This window comes from Siphateles boraxobius, unplaced genomic scaffold (assembly GCF_051911475.1).
Source record: "Siphateles boraxobius isolate OS27281-9 unplaced genomic scaffold, OSU_SipBor_1 8, whole genome shotgun sequence".
NCBI classification, from domain to species: domain Eukaryota; kingdom Metazoa; phylum Chordata; class Actinopteri; order Cypriniformes; family Leuciscidae; genus Siphateles; species Siphateles boraxobius.
Window position 1 is genome coordinate 30,607,087 of NW_027509208.1, and position 21,225 is coordinate 30,628,311.

The 21,225-nt window shown below is 35.0% G+C and overlaps 1 protein-coding gene across 2 annotated transcripts in view; it reads right to left on the reverse strand.

Moving 5' to 3' along the window:
- The window catches only part of prkg3 (protein kinase cGMP-dependent 3), a 50,089-nt gene extending 33,364 nt beyond the window's left edge, over positions 1-16,725 (reverse strand). For both annotated transcript variants that reach the window (XR_013199894.1, XM_077219619.1), the window contains exons 1-13: positions 16,680-16,725; positions 4,206-4,332; positions 4,035-4,097; positions 3,593-3,719; positions 3,300-3,466; positions 2,950-3,063; positions 2,748-2,853; positions 2,488-2,551; positions 1,784-1,861; positions 1,325-1,413; positions 1,141-1,206; positions 987-1,034; positions 186-227 (exon numbers count right to left, since the gene is read on the reverse strand). Coding sequence is in view for 1 of the 2 variants with exons in the window: in XM_077219619.1 (XP_077075734.1) it covers positions 186-227; positions 987-1,034; positions 1,141-1,206; positions 1,325-1,413; positions 1,784-1,861; positions 2,488-2,551; positions 2,748-2,853; positions 2,950-3,063; positions 3,300-3,466; positions 3,593-3,719; positions 4,035-4,097; positions 4,206-4,293 (1,052 nt within the window). In the remaining variant the exon portion in view is untranslated. The remainder of the gene's footprint in view (positions 1-185; positions 228-986; positions 1,035-1,140; positions 1,207-1,324; positions 1,414-1,783; positions 1,862-2,487; positions 2,552-2,747; positions 2,854-2,949; positions 3,064-3,299; positions 3,467-3,592; positions 3,720-4,034; positions 4,098-4,205; positions 4,333-16,679) is intronic.
- Between the last annotated feature and the right edge of the window lie 4,500 nt (positions 16,726-21,225).

The window sequence follows — 21,225 nt, forward strand, 5'->3', positions numbered from 1 at the left end:
GAGCAGCATTTATTTGGAATAGAAATATTTTTAGAATTATAAATGTCTTTAGTAACATATATCATGCAGCCTTGCTGAACATTTGTTTTTATCCCAAACTTTTGAACAGTAGTGTATGTGAAAAAATATTACATGACTGTGAGTTTGTTCTCTCTCCTATTTGAATTATTAACAAAATATCTTACCCAACTTTCTCTGGTTTTTCAACATCCTCCAGTGAATCAGCACTACAAAAACAATTTGTGATCAAGAATTTTTTTTCAGAATGAATATAACCAATACCACTGATGCAAAACACTAGAAAGAACACATTTTCATAAGTACAAAACTTGAAGCTGGTTGGAGAACAGAATGCACACTAAATGTTGATTATGAGCCACCTGTAAACAGGTCAGGAATAGCATAAAATGTGTCTACCGCCTGTCAAATATGTTACACTTACTAGTTAGACAGCTAGCGAAGAAATGCTCTCTGCTTATGAATCATTTTGTGCAAAAATTGGTTTATGGACAAAATAATTTCTCTACCCAACAAATAGCACCACAGGTGCCCTGAAGCTTGCAGACACGGAGATGTGAGTCAAATCAAGTTAATTTTGAGTTAACAAGTTAATTCATTTCCACCGGTCTGACCTCCATACAGATTTGTAAACATGAGCATTGGTTCAATGGCAGACTAATCAGCCAATCACAGTGATGTGGTGGCACTGCCTTTTCTCACTTCATTCATTTTGTGTTAGCAAATTATATTTATTTTGGTACTATCAGTTATTTTAGACCTGCACAAAACCAGCACTGTATAAGAACAAAAGGCATATCTGTATTGCAGTAAAGTGAACACAGTATCAACTTAAAAAAGGACTTTCTGGTGGCTTTTCCTCTTGATTACTAGTAGGGGAAAAATGCACTACACGTTACAAGTGACTAAGCTGAAGACTAGACTGAATATCTTTACAAATATAGAAGTCACAAAGCAGGAAAACTCACTCGTCATGCAGCTCAAGGCTTTCAAATGGAATGGTCTCCTCAAAAATTCTGTGAGAAATTAAGGACAATATTACATTTTTAAACAAATCCTAAATCAAAGGAATTTTATACAAATTAAATAAAGTAATATTGTCATCATTGACATCAGACTCACTCTTTATCAATGGAAAAGCACGTGACAACTCCAACCGCTGTACATGTGGCTGTCCTAAGGATCTCTCTGGATTATACACAATATAATATTTGGTTTACTTTTACATTTAAACCAGACAGAGGAAATATATATTCCTGACACAGTGCTAATGATGTTGTCACTAAGAAGCAGTCACTGTGGTTACCGTATAAGAGCCAGTTCTCCAAAATGTTCCCCCTCACTCATCTTACGAATTATTTTCTGCTGCCCGTTCACTTTTTTTGTCACTAATACCTAATGTGAAATGAACAAAATTATGACTAGTTTTAAGCAAAGATCATTTAAAATGATGTTTAATACAAACAGAGACCATTCTGTAGCATCTTTTATAATATGGTTGAGAAATATGTGCAAAGTTTCATGTATAGACTTACACAAAAGATTCATGTATTTTGTGTAAGTTTTAATTTCTGTGTGAAAGTGCTGGAACGAACACATTTAGATTAAACCCTTAATAAATGCAGGCTAAGTCATATACATCATACTTAAATATAAAGAAATCAAACATGTAAATAATGTAATCAGTGTTGCAGAGGATGTTCCAGAATAAAACTATCCTGAGATAAGAGAGCAACTGAGTAATTTTTTAATGTATTTATTTTACCTCTCCTTTTAGAATGATGTAAAAAGTATTGCCCTCTGCTCCTTCTCGGACAATGACTTCGTTGTTCTGAAACTTCACCTTGCAGGGGAACAAACATGGATAATATATTGAGTCATTATGTCATGCTTAGAAGAAAATTCCTGATGTACAAAATTGATTCCTGATGTACAAAACAAAAGACAATTTTACCTTTAATTCAAATGTCATCTGTTACTAAATACAAACATAAACATTTATAGTACTGATAAAATGAGGTTGTCACACTCATTGACCATTGCTTTGAATTTCCCATCTCTAAGTCAATAGTTTGACAACAAAATCCTAATGATGTCTCGAGATATCATTTTCAAGGTTTCTAGTCAGCAAGTGTGTAGGATTTCTCTCGGAAAGATGTCAAACACGTCGGGACCTATTAAGAGCGATAAATCTTAAGCACATTAAAATGCAATATGTCATACTGTACATACACAGGCAAAGTAAAGGAGATTTGGAATTTTTGTGTAAACATCCACTAAATCTCATAAGTGGCTTAGCAAAATCACATTTCACGAATGCTAATACCATTTTAACCAAACATTGAGTCTCATTTTGACAGAGTCTGGTATATTTTCTCCAAGAATACTTAAGGCATCCTTAATTTACAATATGTCCTTATCATAACAATAATGAGTCTTTACTATTTATAAGAATAAAATCACACTGACTTCCTCCATGGAATCAATGATCTTTGACAGCTGTACATCATTTAGGGCCTTTAAAGTGCACGCCCTGGTGGAAACAATTATAAACAATAGAATTTACTCAGCAATAATAGACTGATACACATGATGAACCATATATACTGTAAACAGTGAAGATTCAAAGTGCAACATGCAAAGCATCTAATATTTTACTAATACCAGGCTAAATACAAGCCAGAATGTGTTACGCAGAATGTGTTACAAGTGACCCCAGAATGTCTCACGTTTTCAAGAAGCCCATGAGTTGCTCTCGTTTCATCTTGGATTTGTTGGTCATGATGCTTCGATATGTTTGTCTCTCAATACACCATAACTTTACTGCAGTGACGGCTGTGGGTAAGAGAGTATAAAACACTTGTGTACCACATCAGCAGGGGGTAACCCACATCACTCATGTTCAGCCATCACTCCAGAATGATAACTGACCTTTGACAGATGCTGTGCGTTTACAGTTGTATAGAATGGCCAGTTCCCCAAACATATCGCCAGAGCTCAAAGTTCGCAGATCACGTCCAGCCTGAGTGACCTTCAGCTCTCCCGCTAGAATGAAAAAAGGAATTTAGGCTCATCAATTCATTTCGACTGTCGAACAGTATTCAAACGAGATGTCATTTTCAAGAATTGTACTGCCATACACTTTTCTACAATTAAGATTTTTAATGCAGTAAAATAAATAGTAAAACAATTAAAATAGAAAGGGCAGTCTGTTAGTAAGCATTTCTGAATTCAGCAACACTTAGTTTGGCATTCAGTTATCTCTCCTTAAACATACACACCAGCAACAATGTACATGCTGTCTCCATCTGTGCCCTCTCTGATGATGATATCACCAGGACCACAGTCTAGAACCTTCATCAGTTCTACCATCATACTGATCTGCTCCTCATCCAGACGACGGAGAAAGTCGTTCTTACCAATGGCCTTTACGATCTGAGCTGTCTCACTGACACACGCAAACAAAGCATGATGTAACATTTGAGGTTAGAAAAACAAAAGTATTTATTGATTTATTAGGACTGGTGTTGAATTAGATTCACAGAGTTCTTGATTAATATGTGTATAAAGTTACCTGGCAGTTTTTTTCACTCTACTGGCCGTGATTTCCAAGACTTCTGGTACTCGCTCCGGGGCCATGACAGCTGCCCGACTCTGTCGAACCTCAGGCATTTCATTACTGTTTCGTTGAGGGGCGCAATCTGGCAGACAACATTAGGTGTCAAATAAACATGTGAAACATGTTGAGCCTTGTAAAAAAAAATATTGTTTTATAAATTTATAATATTTTGAAAAATGAACTTCAGCTGAATGCCTTGAATGTTAGTTCTTCTGTGTTTTTTGATTACCCAATAGGTGACCCAATCGTCCAAATCGATATATATTGATATATGTTTCATCATTTTGATCAACATATGATATATGTTATAATGAATTATTAATATTTTATTATTTGTAATACGAAGGAAGCAGATGAAAGTGGATGCAGGTAAATCCATTAGTCTGTTCTGTCTTACCAAGCTCATCCAATCGTCCCTGCAGCACTTGTATAAATCCTTCTTTCTGTTCAAGCTGTCTCTCTGTAATAAGAATACAATATTCTAGTGTGCATTGAAATAAATTACCATCACATTCCGTGTACTCAAAAATCAGAAAAAAACATTCATATTATGATATAGTGGTCTTACTCAGCTCCTGGTTCTGGTTCTGGAGTTCCTGATTGAGCTGGCATTCTTTCTCCAGCGTTTGTCGGATTTTCTTAAGTTGGGCTTCCATTGGCCTGATAAGATTCACCTCTACTAGAGCAGCATGACACTAAAAAAGAGCAGTAAAAACTGACAAGTTACACAGCTAACAGGTAACTGCAACAATAAAAAATAAAAACACTGATTAATTGAACCAGTCTTCAAAATGAATGAATGATCCCCATCACATCATTTATTAAAATGTTTCCAGTAGATTTAAATTTAAAAAACAGTTTAAAAGCAATAATACTGTTGAATTATTGTGCTGACATATGGTGAATTTTACAGTTACACTTTATTAGTGATTCAAAACGTACCTCCCTGACAGCAACATAGTGTCGGCCAAGATCCAGCCCACATCTGGGCCGTGTGGAATCCACGTGGGCCGGATCTGGCCCGACACTATGTTGCTGTCTGGGTTTCCATCTGAAATTTCTATCTCTCACACAGTTATTTTAGCCGTTCAAAATGGATCTGACACTGTGGATCCTCATCTGCACATGATAGAATCCACAAATTACCTTTTGTGCTTAATGGCACAACAAACTTGCAGTTATTTATAACAAACTACTGTAGATTTTATGTAACATAAACAATAGTATTTAGTGCATAATTAGTTTCAAGTGAAGATGGAACCCCTGATTCACTTATTGAGTGCTGAGTGCTCTGACACATTTCAAACACTGGTGCTTAAAAAGAGAAAAATTATCAAAGATCAAATTAGACCCTTGGAGTGAAATGGGACAGAAGGACCACAGTGACATGTTTAGACTAGCGTTAGTTTTTTTTTTTTAAATACTTATAAGTCATAGGGTTGTTATTATTATTTATAACCCTGTGGAGCACTGTGGATGGCTAGGGACGAACAGGCATTGCACACCAAACAACCTTTTGCTGACTTTTGAGAATTCAAAATTTTTAATAGAAATTCTAGTCAGAGGAGCTGCTTTTAGATGCATTTTAGCTGCTTTTACAATCGCTTCAAGAGGCACGACAAAAAACAGACAAATTATTACTCCTCACCCACACTCAAAAAAATAATGTGTTGGCTTTACTTAACTTTTTTATGTAAACAGGTTCCACTGGTTCCACATAACTGGGTTTTTTAAACAAACATAATTTGTTCATGTAACTGCAACATCATGGAAGTTATTTTAAGCGATCCAATTAAACTCTGAGCTGAGTGTTAAATGAACACTGAAGCAGTGTTAAAGTTAATGAGATAATTAAGTGAATTATTGAGTGATGATTGAGCATTATTGAATACACCAGATGTTAAGAAGCAGAATCACTGAAGGAGAAAACCGGAATTTCAGGTCACCATTATGGAGATGAGGTTTTGTTTTAGTTGGGCTTTTGACCCCCACATTATTAACTTTAGATTGTGTTTTGCTGCTATATCTGAGTCATAACAGCCAGATGATCAAATAGAAAAGGTGATCTGATGATCTTGGTTGTGTTTTAACATAATCATTGTATCACAATCATTTGACCTGAATTACTGGACTCATATAGAACTCAATTCTGAGTTAAGTTTACCTCATGAATTATAGCAGCACTGCCGTTGTAGAGCATAACATTTTTAGCCTTTTCAATGGAATCCAAAAGATCAAATCCATAAAAAAGAAACTTGAAAACAAATTTCTGTTTATATAGGCACACACAGACATCAAGAATCAGCCTGTGAATCTCAACAATGGTGACAATTATAAAGCATGTTGCAGTGCATTCTGGGTGCCACCAATCAAAACTCATTCATGGCTACCATCATGCATTGCTACATGAATAAATAATGAGCTTATGTTCAGAGGTGATCTGTTTGTCACCATTGCTGAGATTCATAAGCAAATATTGATTTATACAATCATGTATTGATGTATGTGCCTGCATACAAAAGTTTTTTTTTTGAAGTTTTTATTTTTTTATTTGATCTGATCATTTGGATTTCTTTGAAAAGGCTAAAAAAATGGTATGCTCTACAACAACAGTGCTGCAATAATCCATATGGTAAACTTAACTCAGATTTTGGCTTCTGTATGAGTTCAGTGATTCAGGTCAAATGATTGTGATAGAATAATTATGTTAAAACACAACAAACATCTACAGATCACAAGTTCTATTTGATTATCTGGCTGTTTTAACTCAGATACAGCAGCCAGACAAAACATGAAGTTAATAAAGTGGGGGTCAAGAGCCCAACTAAAACAAATACTCATCTCCATAATGGTGACCTGAAATTCCGTTTCTTTCCTTCAGTGATTCTGCTTGTTAACATCCGGTGTCTTCAATAATGCTCAATCATCACATAATTATTCACTTAATTATCTCATTAACTTTAACACTGCTTCAGTGTTCATTTAACACTCAGCTCAGAGTTTCATTGGATCGCTTAAAATGACTTCCATGATGTTGAAGTTACATGAACAAATGATGTTTTTTTTTTAACGAAACCCAGTTATGTGGAACCAGTGGAACCTGTTTACATAAAAAAGTTATGTAAAGCCAACACATCTTTTTTTTGAGTGCACACAAACAGTGACTTCTCAAAGTTTGCTGCTTTACCGCTTTACGGAAACTTGGTTGAATGAACCCATTCTGGGCTGTGCATTACACCAAACGCAGTTCCAGCTGTTCAAAGCGTATGTTCACACTGCAAGCCTTACTCTGATTAATTGCTTGGATCCTTTTTTTTATTTTTATTTTTTTATATATGTGCACATTGTTGTTTTAAATGTGGCCAATATCAGATTCCAGTGCAAACAGATCATGGAGTTCATAGTGGAGTTCAGGAAGAACACCCCAGCACTTCCCCCTTATCACACCTTAAAGTCCTTCAAGTTCAAAAAGCTTCAAAAGCTCAGCAGCTTCAGTCAACAGATGAATTTCAATCTTCCACAGATTACAATGACAGTTCTACCCGACTGCACATCTATAACTGTTAGCCACTGTTGTTCCATGATCCATAAGGACCAGGGGGCGTATTACAGAAATGTTCTATCTTTAGTTAAGATCTGACAAGTTAATTTAGGATTTTTCACAAATTCATCTTCGAAGAAGCAAGTTGATTAAGTTGATTTAGGATTCTTATCCTATCACACAAAATCTCATCTTATCTGTAGTTAGGAAATCATAAACCCCTCCATCGAGTTCGGTAATCAACTATCAGGTCTGTTACTAAGCAACCAACGACACGCAAACAGCTGCTGTGAAGTTAAACTGAAAAGGTGGAGAATGGAGAAACAAAATAAGTGGTGCTTTTCATTAATTGAAGTTGTGATAAGCTTGGTAGGAGTCTGTACACCGCAAAATCCCCAGTGTACATATGTACACTCTCGGTGTACATATAGGTCCAACTACAGGGTGTTAAAAATGAACACTGAAGCAGTGTTGAAGTTAATGAGATAATTAAGTGATTAATTAAGTGATGATTGGCCATTAGTGGTGACACCTAATGTTAATAAGAAGAATCATTGAAGGAAAGAGAAACAACATGAACAGAAAAAAGGGAAACACAAGAAATACTGACTTCGAGCCATTACACATTATTGTACTTATTATTACCAGTGTATTTCTGTCATACGTCTACACACATTCTTATTTATATTGAACAGAAGTTTAGATGGTAATGCTTTATGGAATGTTTCGTTTCATGTCACCATTATGGCGATCAGTGTTTGCTTTAGTTGGGCTCTGGACTCTTTGCTTTGTAACATTTGTTTTTCTCTGGCTGCTCCAACTCTGTGTTTATAAAGCGCATGTGTTACTGCAAGATAAACCATTACATGGGCTGTGTTTCCCGAAAGCAACGTAAGCCTGATTTGATCGTACAGACCTTTTATTGCAATCGTTCTGTGATCAAGTTAGGCTTAAAATGCTTTTGGGAAACACAGCCCAGGTCATGATGGTTGTTTAAATTATGAAAAAATAATCCTGTAGTGTCCTGATTCACTCAACCAGCATAATAAACTGATTATACGAAGGTTCTATTATTTTTAATCAGAAATTTTTAAAATCCCACACAGATATCAAGAATCTACATATGAATCTCAACAATGGTGAAAATCACACAAAAGATTCATGTTGCAGTGCATGATGGGAGCCACTAAACCAAAATGCATCCATGGCTCTCATCATGCATTGCAGTATGAATAAATTATACAGCTGAATTGTCCTGTAATTTTCATTTGTTTTTCCTGTTTGCATGTTTTTTTTTGCTATTGTTTTGTTATGACTTTAATAGTTTGTTTTGTGATTTTCAGAGTTGATCTGTGTGCCACTAGTTTGTTTATTGTCACCATTGTTGTGATTCATATGCTGATTCTTGATGTTTGTGTGTCTAAACACAAGAGCTCCAGTGCTCAAAGATTTTTTTTATATTGCTGTTGGATCTCAAACTGTAGAATCTCAGGGCTTCAATCACTAAAACGTAACATCAATCATATAGTCAAATATTTAAATTGAATGGCAACAGTGAATCATGTCACTACGTGATGATAATGTCATCATCACAACATATTGTTAGCAGGTTTTCTCATGCAATAACAAATGTGCTTTATAAACACAACATTGGAGCAGCCAGAGAAAAAACTTACAATGAAAAGGTTCAAGAGCCCAACTAAAACAAACACTGACCACCATAATGGTGGCTTGAAATGAAAAATTCCATAAAACATTGCCATCTAAACTTATGTTGATTCTCATTTACTTTTGTAGATGTATGACAGAAATAAAGTCACACTGGTAATAATAAGTGCAATAATGTGTAAAGGCTCGAAGTACGTAGTTTTTGTGTTTCTCTTTTTTTCAGTTCTTGTTGTTTCTCTTTCCTTCAATGATTCTGCTTATTAACATCAGGTGTCACCACTAATGGCCAATCATCACTTAATTAATCACTTAATTATCTCATTAACTTCAACACTGCTTCAATGTTAATTTTTAACACCCTGTAGTTGGACCTATATGTACACCAGCTGGAGTGTTAATTTAACACTTTGAATTTTGCTTTGTATGTCAGATTTTTGTCATCAAATTGCAGCACATCATTTGGGTGTTCACAACATCAAACATCGCTGTTCTTCATCTTGTATCCTTAATAAATGTGACGTCATTCTCAGGCAGAGCTATTTTTATGTGAATTTTACACTTGGTTTCAAATTATTTTTAAGTTAGGAGCTCCATTGGGGTTTTCCTAAAGTTACGACCGTTTTTAGGATTTTTTGTGGAGTTAGGATGCTTCTGTAATTACCTTTACCTATCCGTATTAAGATAAGATAAGATTATGCACTTAAGACATGTCATTTTGTTATAAATGAGGTCCAAACTGAAATTGCCATGGTTACCAAACAGATAAGATAGGATTGTAAAGTTAGGATCTTTCTGTAATGCGCCCCCAGGCCCAATGCTTAATTTATAAATTCCGAGGCCCGGAACAATGGGAGGGGATGGATCTGGCAAATTAGTGGGCAAGAGAAAGGTAACGGAATGCACAATCTCAGTCGGGTTTCCATCCGATTCTCTTGATACTTGATACTATTTTGATACTTAAAATACTCTTAAACCTGTTAACCGTTTCCAGAGCGTCGGCGCACTGAAGCGGTTTTTTTTTATTTAGTTCAAATTTACTATCAGATTTAATGTTATACCTTGACAAACTATACATCATTAAAAAGATATAATACTCAAGATTCAGTATTTGACCACTATTGTATTCTGAGAAACTTATAGTGACAGTTATGTCTTAATTTGTGCCAGGAGTTATGAAATGGAAAAATGAGTCGATACCTTTAATATGAATTATGAGCGTCAGCTGGTCCATTCATAAAAACACTCCGTGCTGTCGTCATGACAGCGATTCACAAAACATCGTCCCTCAGGGCTTTAGCTCAAAAATGTGCAGACTTGGAGAAATATTGATATATTCTCATAATTTCACATCATATTTCTATAGACAGGAATAATATTTGTTGAATTTATACCCAAATGCGTCGATGTAATCATTATGATCGCTTCTTACTGAGATGTGCTGTGTTTTCAATTCATACCAATAGCCTGAGGGCGCTATATGCACAATAACAGTCCATATATCGACCACGAAGAAGACCCATAGTCATGTGACATTCCAGGACGTCACTGATACAGAAAGTAGCTGACAGAGATCGCTGTAACATGCAGATAAAGATTTTTTGAAGACAATAAACATGATTGCAATGATATTTGAGTTACCTGTGTTCTTCAAGCCATGCCAGGTATTTCATAATAATAGATTATATTTATAATGTAATGCTAATCGATATAGATTTCATCATCGTGCAGAACACTATAAATAATACATTTTCTGTCGGATTTTTTTTTATCTGAAGCCAAATTAGATCACAGAAGATTATTTAAAACACTCGACTTGCGTTATAAAGTAAGTTTGGAGCACAAACATGGTTTTAATCTCATAAATGGTCGTGTATTGATGGTGTGCTAAGATAACATGCTAGCTAGCCCAGGTGCACCTGCCACCAGCAGTTATTGTTTTATGATTTTTTTCTAAATAGGAATGCTTACTGAAATGTTTCAGTGCATTTGATACCAGTTTCAAATATTTAGTGAGAACTTTGATAAAAGAAATTAGGGTTTGAAACCCTATGAATAGCCTGTGAATAGCCAGTCGTTAGTAGCTATAATGCAGACAAAAGAAATGCATATTTAGAGCCATAACCAGTCTGGAGAGGTGTAAATGTGTGCAGGGAGAGACTCACACTGAATGGGGCTCGTTTACACCACAAAATAATAGAGACAATAGACTGAATAGATGACTCAGAAGATGACTAAACATCAGTTTGCATTTTAGAGTCTAATCAAAATAAAGTAATTTGACATGATCTTGAAAAACATTTAACTAAATACAGAGTTTTAGACTTATCATTTTCAGATTTTAAATATAAAATGGTCACACATATGGCTTTAGCTGCAGTGCATTTCTAGATTCCTCCAGGGCCAACTTCAATTTTATTTTTATGAAGATGTTTCATAAAAGTAAATTTCTAATAACTTTACAAAACTTTGAAGCTATTTAAACATTTTTTTTTCATTATGACAATAATTATTTCTACATTTACAATAAACTACTAGGTGTCAGCTTTCAAATGAGATCATACTTGTGCTTTTAGTGCAAAGGGTTCATGAACTGTATCTGTTTAAGTTTGGGTATGCCATTTCTGGGGATTTTTCAAAAGTGGCCTTGAAGGTTAACAGGTTAAAAAAACCTTGATGGAAAGGGTTGACGTGAAAAATAAACTCTCACAATGCTCTAGATGCAGATCATCTTGAGTTGTGCGTTGGTTAAAATGCGAATTAAGAGGATGGAAACAGTTTATTCGCATACTGATGATGTGTTATGACCATTTGTGCATGTAAAACACTTCACAGCATTTAATTAAATGCTGTCCAACAACACAAATAACTCTCTCCCAAGCAATGGGCTCCATCACGACAAGAGGTTCATTACGTAGTGGATGGAAATGTCCAATGATGCACCTTTTCTTTAATCGAATATTCAGAAAAGAGCATAAAAATTGTAAAACAATTTGGATGAAAACCCAGCATCGCCGGGTTCACATCTAAATTGCTTCACAAATAGAATAGAATGATAGAATGCGGTCAAATCCAATAGATCATCGCCAAAACAGCATGGGTAACTAAGTAACAGCATTTCTTGCACCTCTTAATATTTTTTTTTTATACGTTTAACATGGATATAGCAAACCGATGATAACATTATCGTTATTATGCCTAATTTTCCTGATCATATGTACACAGGTCATAACAAATATCTTTTAGTAGTGTATGAGATGAAGGATTCCCCAAATAAGGTGCCAGATCGGATTTTGCACAAATTAAGCCCTGACCATGCCCCACGCTTCGGCACACATTTGATTTGCAGATTAATTGCAGTTTAATCATCATCGATTGAAAGTTTATCATTTGGAAGTGTCTTGTTTTTTTGTGTCTTGCAATTTACACATTCCAGCGATTTTAAATCATTCCAACGGAAAAAAAGGTGATAGAGAACTCAATTCGGTAGTGCTGTTAACTGAGTGCACAGTCACTCACAACCGAAGCGCACACTCACAGAGAGGTGCGTTTCAGATATATATATATATATATATATATATATATATTATTTGGCTCTAATTACGCTAAAAAAATGATATGTTGGCTTTTTTATGTAAACAGGTTCCACATAACTGGGTTACGTTAAACAAACATAATTTGTTCATGTAACTTCAACAATGGAATTAAGTAATTTTAAGCGACCCAATTAAACTCTGAGCTGAGTGTTAAATGAACACTGAAGCAGTGTTAAAGTTAATGAGATAATTAAGTGAGTGATGATTGAGCATTATTGAAGACACCTGATCAAGCAGAATCACTGAAGGAGAAAACCGGAATTTTACGTCACCATTATGGAGATCAGTCTTTGTTTTTGTTGGGCCTAATATGATTAACTTTAGATTTTGCTTGGCTGCTGTATCTGAGTTATAACAGCCAGATGAATAAATAAAAAAGGTGATCTGATGGTGTTGGTTGTGTTTTAACTTGATCATTATTTCACAATCGTTTGACCTGAACTCGTATAGAACCCAATTTCCGAGTTAAGTTTACCTTATGGATTATAGCAGCACTGTCATTGTAGAGCATATAATTTTTTAGCCTTTTCAATGAAGTCCAAATGATCAAATCAATTAAAAAAAGAAACTTCTACAAAAAAAAACATTTGTATGCAGGCACCCACAGACATCAAGAATTAGCGTATGAATCCCAGCAATGGTGACAAACAGATCATCTCTGAACATAAGCTCATTATTTATTCATGCAGCAATGCATGATGGGAGCCATGAATGAGTTTTGATTGGTGGCACCCAGAATGCACTGCAACATGCTTTATAATTGTCACCATTGTTGAGATTCACACTCTGATTCTTGATGTCTGTGTATGATGTTCTTAATGTCTACATAAACTATTTTTTTTAGAAGTTTCTTTGTTTATTTTTTATTGATTTGATCATTTGGATTTCATTGAAAAGGCTAAAAATAGTATGCTCTACAATGACAGTGCTGCTTTAACCCTTCGGAGTCTTGGGCTATTTTGGACGTTTTTGAGTACTTTTATTTTTTTTTAATTTTGCAACATAAACAAATGTTTACCATACCAATGTTTGGTATAATTTTTTTCAGCACAACATCACCTATATGATCAGACAATTAGTTTTTCACTTTGATGTACTCTATCAACATACTGGACCCAAAATCACACAAAAAACACATAATCCGAATAGAAAAATTATAGCTTTTCTACTACAAAAAACACAAACATGCTCAATGAAGCATTTTAAAAGGTTTAAAATGTAAACACAAGTTGTAAATGTCAACATATACAGGTACAATTCAGATATAATCAACCTATATACAAAAAAAATATGATTTACAAAAAAAAGCGGGTGTAGCCATAGGCTTTTTTTCTTTCTTATTAGCTCAGCCACTTTTTAAAAAAATGTTGTGCACACAATTATTCAGAGAGCTATATTTAAGGCCTTGCATTCCCAGAGTATGAGGGTTCGCAAATAGTGCAAAAACAACATAAAAAAATGTAAAATTGAGATAAAATTAAACTAAATGCAGCAAAAAGCAGGTGTGGCAATAGGCGTTTTTTCTTTTCTTTTTTGCTTAGAAACTCTACAAAACACTTCATGTACAATTACACAGATAGCTACATTACAGGGATTTCATTCCTTGAGTAAGAGGGGTTCCTCAATAGTGCAAATATACCATACAAAAGGTAAAATGAACACAAAATCAAATTATACATACAACTATTTACAACAAATATCAGGTGTTTTTTTATTTTTTATCTGTGCCTCTCCTCAAAACAGTTTATCTAAATCTACTCCTAAACTACCTAAACTACTCCTAAACTACCTAAACTATCTACACTACTCCTAAACTACTCTCAAAATCTACTCAAACTCTTCCAAAAACTAGCAATAATCTCTCTCTATATATATATAACGTATATATGTCTCTCTTTATCAACTCCGTAAATCCTCTGCCTTTCAATTTTGCGTCTTAGCTCAGTTGGCTCCTCCTCCATTCCCTAAAATGTGCAGCCTGAAGAGCAGAGTCAGCAGATTCACACATTTTTCTCCGTTTTGTTTTATGACAAAAACCGACAAAGTTATTAGAATAAATGCAACGCCTGTCGCATCCCATCTTGCGTTCTTTTACGAACGCGTCAGTATTTTTTTATATAAAGTTTAAATGATCATATCTCCGTTTTTACTTGGTCTATCAACACAAAACAAAAAGTAAAATAGAATTTCAAGCCAGCACTTTCGACAGAAGTGGACGGCAGCGCTCAACGTGACTTTGTTTTTATGCTTCGACGTCTTAAACTGGTCATGTAACTTGATCACGCCGGCGTGATCGGCGACCCCGAAGAGTTAATCCATAAGGTAAACTTAACTCAGAAATTGGGTTCTATATGAGTTCAGTGAATCAGGTCAAATGATTGTGATATAATGATTATGTAAAAACACAACCAACACCATCAGATCACCTTTTCTAGTTGATCTTCTGGCTGTTATAACTCATGTACAGCAGCCAAACAAAATCTAAAGTTAATGATGTGAGGGTCAAGAGCCCAACTAAAATGAACACTGATCACCATAATGGTGACTTGAAATTCCAGTTTTCTCCTTCATTGATTCTGCTTGTTAACATCAGGTGTCTTCAATTATGCTCAATCATCACTCAATTATTCACTTAATAACTTCATTAACTTTAACACTGCTTCAACGTAACCCAGTTATGTGCAGCCTGTTGACATAAAAAGTTAATTAAAGCCAACATATCACAACCTGTTGACATAAAAATGTTAATTAAAGCCAACATATCGGAACCTGATGACATTAAAAAGTTAATTAAAGCCAACATATTTATTTGAGTGTGTTGAAGTTATATGAACAAATTATGTTTGTTTAACGTAACCCAGTTATGTGCAAGCTGTTGACATAAAAAAGTTAATTTATGGAACCTGTTGACATAAAAAAGTTAATATATGGAACCTGTTGACATAAAAATAGTTAATTGAAGCCAACATATCTATCGATGCCTGTAACTAGTGTATTTGTTCTTTTTTCACTGAGTGTCAACCTCCAACACTTTTACATCTCCAGAGTGAAGAAATGGTCAGGTAACATAATCTCAGACCCCTCTTTCCCCAGGCCATAGACTGTCTGCACTTCAGACGCTACAGATCTCTGTGCACTAGAACATTCAGGCACAAGAACAGGTTTTTTTTTCCCCAGCAGGCTATCTCTACCTTAAACAGCTAACACACCCACTACTATCTACCTTTTTTTATAGATCAGTATCCTTATAGTATTTATGCCACCAGGGCATTGGGCAATACAATAATTATCATGTAAATACATATTTTCATTTATACTGAAAAGTTCATATAGTATATACAATACCTAATGGCCACATCTGGTCATATGCCTTCTGTTTACTTGATAGGTGTATGTTACTTTAAGTTTTTTACCTCAATTATTCATTAAACTTTTCTAATAATGCTTGTTCTGATAAGTCAAATAATGAATATACCTTTCATTTACCTCATAACACAATGGGATTTTTATACAGCCAGTCACAAACAGACAAACCGTTATAAAATATTTTCAGTATTTCAGTCTATTATTGTAGTAGCATCTATTTCAGATAAAATTGTTTTTAAATGACACAAACAAAACAAATGTAAATGGGCACTTTTGGACAGTCTCTTACTGTTAGTATAACACTTACAACAATATAACACCTGTCCCTGTCTGAATGACCCTGACTATTCTATATAAGCTGGGCCAGACTTTATTCTGTTAGTCAAAAGTCAGGCTTAGTAGAAATGACTCATGATTCAATGATTCAAATGGAATCCATTTTATGATACAGCATTTTAAAAGCCAATGTTAACCTTTAAGGAAATGATTAGCTAGCCTCATTGCCCTCTATGCTGTACGCTTTATGACTGAAGAGGTGTTCAGGGTCTACTGAAATCTTGCTAGTGCCCAGCCATCATTGCTTGCTAAAGGAAATGTGAGGGTTTTGACAGGATTTGTGGACAACATGATGGATAACAGAATCTTTTATACTTGTGCAGAGATATTAAAATTTCTTTAGGATAAAGCGCTCTGTCCCATCACATGTCTAAAATATTTACAACTGCAAGGTTTAGTAGATAAATGGAAAGCCCTTGGCAGGTATCCCACAAAGTACAGCAACATAGATATATCCTGTTAATCCATGAAAAAATATCTGTTTGTCATTTCTACGGACCATAATCAAATCATTGTTTTATTTGTTAATGAAACCTACCTGAAAACCCAAGCTCTCACTCCCTCAGATCAGTGTGTTCTGACAGAAAGATCAGCTTTATAGACATAAATCATTAACCTGACGCTCCACCCTTCGCCACAGGTAAAAATGAAAATGTGATTCACAGACCTAGAAAATGTTTGTGCTCAGACATTCCTCTTAGAAAGCTCAGCAGATTTATTGAATGTTTCAGTTATGGTTTATTTATCAACTGCAGGTGTGTCTCATAACATTCCATATAGGAGAAATAATAAACACACAAAGGGCAGTAAAAAATGGAGGCTATAAGTTTAGTTTAATTCTCAATTCCTTCTACTTCTACAGGAGCAGCAGTGGAATGGTTACAGAAAAATGAAGAATGGTGCCTTTAAAGTTTTGTATAGCACTGAGCTTGTCTGAAAACACCTCTGGGGGTCACTGCAGAATCACTTTTACGTATGCAGTGCAAGCAGAGAGTAAGCAGCAGAGTTCTGTAAAATTTCTGTCATTATGTGGTGAACTAATTTATATACAATATTACATGTTTGTCTGTTAAAAATACTGAATCTGTGCTCGTCTTATTTTATTATTGGAGATTTTATTTGTTTTCATGCTTTATTTTATATATATATTTTTTTGTGGGTTTTTCGTGGACAATATAATACTTAGGTTTTGAATGTATGTATGAATATAAATTGTTTTTTCCACTGCCTTCTGTTGTATTTATGGTTTGGGGAGTTTCTACACACCTTTGTTGTTGTTTTTTCTGTTTTTTGCAATTGTCAAAGTTGAGAAATGTGTGTGATGCGTGTGCAGTCACATTACGTACTGCATAAAATTAATTATAATAATCAATATTAATAATTAATTGTAATATTAATATTATTAATAATAATTTCATTTTCAGGGATTACATACACTTTTTGCAGGAATGCCATGATAAAAAGGACCTAAAGGGATAGTTCCCTTTAAAGGGAAGAATGTCATATAAACCTAGGATGGCTTGAGGGTGAGTAAATCATGGGCTAGGCCCTGTCCAAAATGGCACACTTCATGTGGACTTACAATGGCGTGTCCATGAGACCGAAGGGTGTCCCATTTGCCATTTTAGGTTTCAGGAGGGTGCTCGCGAGTACCCGTTTTGCGGTCTATATGTGGCCTCAATGCACACTTTTGCCGAGCCCGCAACTCTTCCGGACAGTCAAAGCCGCGTTGCAGACTCGTAGGAAGGCCACGAGTGCTTAGGATGCCATTTGAAGATCAAGTCAAACTACAGGTTGTACAATAAAGATCAAAATGCTTTTAAAATATGGTACACTCTCAGAAAAAAAGGTACAAAAGCTGTCACTGGGGCTGTACCTTTTCAAAAGGTACACTTTAGTACCTAAAGGGTGCATATTGGTACCTTAATGGTACATATTAGCACCTAAAATCAGAGGTGGGTAATTCAGGGGTCAAAGAGTAAAAGTCCTGCCATATGTTTATTCCACCCATGAACTCAGTCAGCTGATTTCACTAATTAGTTATGTCTCCTGTCTGAATTAGCAAATCCAGGCGATTGGAACAAAATACTGAGGAGGACTTTTACTTTCTGAACCTGGACTTTACACCTCTGCATAGCAATGCCACATGTCAGCCAAGAGCAAAGAAATAAACCAGAACTGGACCTTAGTGTAGCCAATAATAAACAACTCCACAAACAGCATTACCAGCTTCACTTATTACTAACTAGACTGACTTTATTTCTGTCAGACGTCTACAGAACTTTTATTGAGAATTAACAGGGGTTTAACTCTGTTTTCCATTTTAAGTCACCATAACAGTGATTTGTGTTTCCATTAGTTGGGCTCTTAACTCTTATTAGGGGTGTCCCCGACTAAGGATTTTCATGGTCGAATCAGAATCGTAAAGTCTTCCCTATAGTCGACTAATAGTCGAATTGTGTGTGTGTGTGTGTGTGTGTGTGTGTGTGTGTGTGTGTGTGTGTGTGTGTGTGTGTGTGTGTGGGGGTGGGGCTTTAACATTTTAAAGCCGCGATGTACAGAGCATCACAAAAAGATATAGAAAAATATGTAGAAAAACATTTCGGATTAATACAACTAAGAAATAACATAAATAACTGCAGAAAGGCCACACTGCAGACAGGATTTGCATTTCACATGCAAATCAAATTAAATCAGCTAAATTGCCTGTGCGAGCAGGCTCTCAGTACCTACAGAGCGCAACATCTATGCACCGAAAAATAATCAACAATTAATTTACAGAATTAAATTAGAACAGAATATACCTTTCTAAAAAAAAAAAATGAAATAACTCTGAAACAAGTCACAAGATGCAGAACAAATGTGTGCAAAGTGCCTAAAGTGCAGGGGAACATATATTCAAAACACAAGCCACAAATAGTTATTTACAATTAGATTACCTTGAGTGATCAATAAATAAAAAATAAAGATATTATTAAAATATCGAAAGTATAGCCAGAATGGTCAACCTTGTCTTTTTAACTGCAGAAACAACAATAAACGCTGAACTCGAGTGACAGTTTATCCAAACATGTTCACAGCATCCAAAAATCAAATTAGAACCGGCTGAAATTTTTTGAAATCACTTGTACCCTGATTGAGAGAGAAAAAAATCTAGTCTTTCACTCTGTGTCTCTGTGTCCGTTTGAGTCTTTTCAAATTGTGTGCGCGGATAAAATACATTCTAAAACACTTAACATGAACGTTTAACGTTAAACGTTTAACGGCTTAATTTCCTAAGACAGTTATATTAAAAGATCAAATTGTATACACACCTGATTAATGAAGCATACTGTATAGCCTACAGAAAAGCAGATGAACCCAGAATATGAACGCAACGCGTTTAATTAAACGCTAATTTTCCTCCCATTGAAAACCGTTATTATAAAGAAAACACTTTACGTGACTTTCTATAGGAGGAACACGTTGCGTTCATATTCTGGGTTCATTTGCTTATCTGCACATTGTATGGTTTCTTAATGAGGTAGCCTACTATACATTAATTAAGCCATGTAAAAGTGCCCTAGAGTTTTAAAAGCTTTTTTCACGTTAAGCGTTTTAGAATGTCCAGAGGAAAACCAACTGGCCTGAAGAAGTGCGATCATGGTTTTCCTGATACTAAATCCAGTTTGGGAAAATAACCTTTCTGATGGTGTGCATCCACTCTTTAGATTTTCTTATCCCATACATTTTTAAAGATTTAAATCCCTGCCGCCAAAACGCTCCTCTATCGGTCGCGTATCGAAAGTGAAACTTAAATCTGTCACGGGGTGTTTGGATTTATTCATGCACGTTAAAAATATTTATTTAAAGCTTCTTCCTTTGCACATTTGTATTTACAGCATTATCATAATAGGCTCCTATATTAACGTATTGACAGAAAACCAGTAGTTCTATGTGAAATCAGACATTGAGCACACTTATAACATCTGCGAAGATTCGACTGTGAGATTGGTAGTCGAATCAGGCTCCTCCTATCGATGCATCGAATCTTCGACTGTTCGGGGTCACCCCTAACTCTTATTATATATTTTTTTTTTTTTAGCTGCTGCGACTGTGTTTGTCAAACACATTTGGAGCAGCAAAGAAAGCTAAAGTGAAATGAGATCAAGTTATGATGGTTATTTGTTGATGGTTTTATAATCATCATGAAACAGACTGATTCACTGAGGTATTTTAATCTAACAATTATGTTGTTACATTTTTTCACATCACATACCTTGTGTTACAACAGGATGAGATCAAGCAATATTGTAACAATAAGTTAGAAGACCTTAACGAACATGAGCACAAAAAAGTCAGTTTATAATGACACACACAGACATCAAGAATCAGCGTATGAATCTCAACAATGGTGACAATCAAAAGTACTAGTGTGCTGCAATACCACCATAGTCCAAAACTCCCAGCATGCATTGTAACATGAATAAATTATGCTGAATTGTCCTATAACTTTGTTTGATTCTAAATATTTGCTATTATTTTTTTCTGTTGTTTTTGTTGTGAATTAGTAGCTTTTCAGTGATGTTCTGAATTAATCTATCTAAATATTTGTGATTGTCACCATTGTTGAGATTCATGTGCTGATTGTTGATATCTGTGTGTGTCAGCGTTGGCTAATTTGTTTTTATTCATTTTTGGTAATATGTCTAAACTGATTGTTACATTGATGGATCTCATGCTGCAGTAATACAGGGTTTGTGATGTGAATATATTAGTGGAACAAGATAATTGTTAGATTATAAAAACCTCAGTAAATCAGTCTACTTCGTGATGATTATAAAACCATCAACAGGTAACCATCATCACCTGATCTTATTTCACTTTAGCTTCCTTTGCTGTTGCTGATGTGTTTAACAAACACACTGTCACAGCAGCTAAAAAAGACAAAATATATGAAAAGAGTTAAGAGCCCAACTGATGGAAACACTAATCACTGTTATGGTGACTTAAAATGAAACAGAGTTAAACCTCTGTTAATTCTCAATAAAACTTTTTTATTCAGTTTTATTCGTCTGAAAGAAATAAAGTCAGTCTGGTTAGTA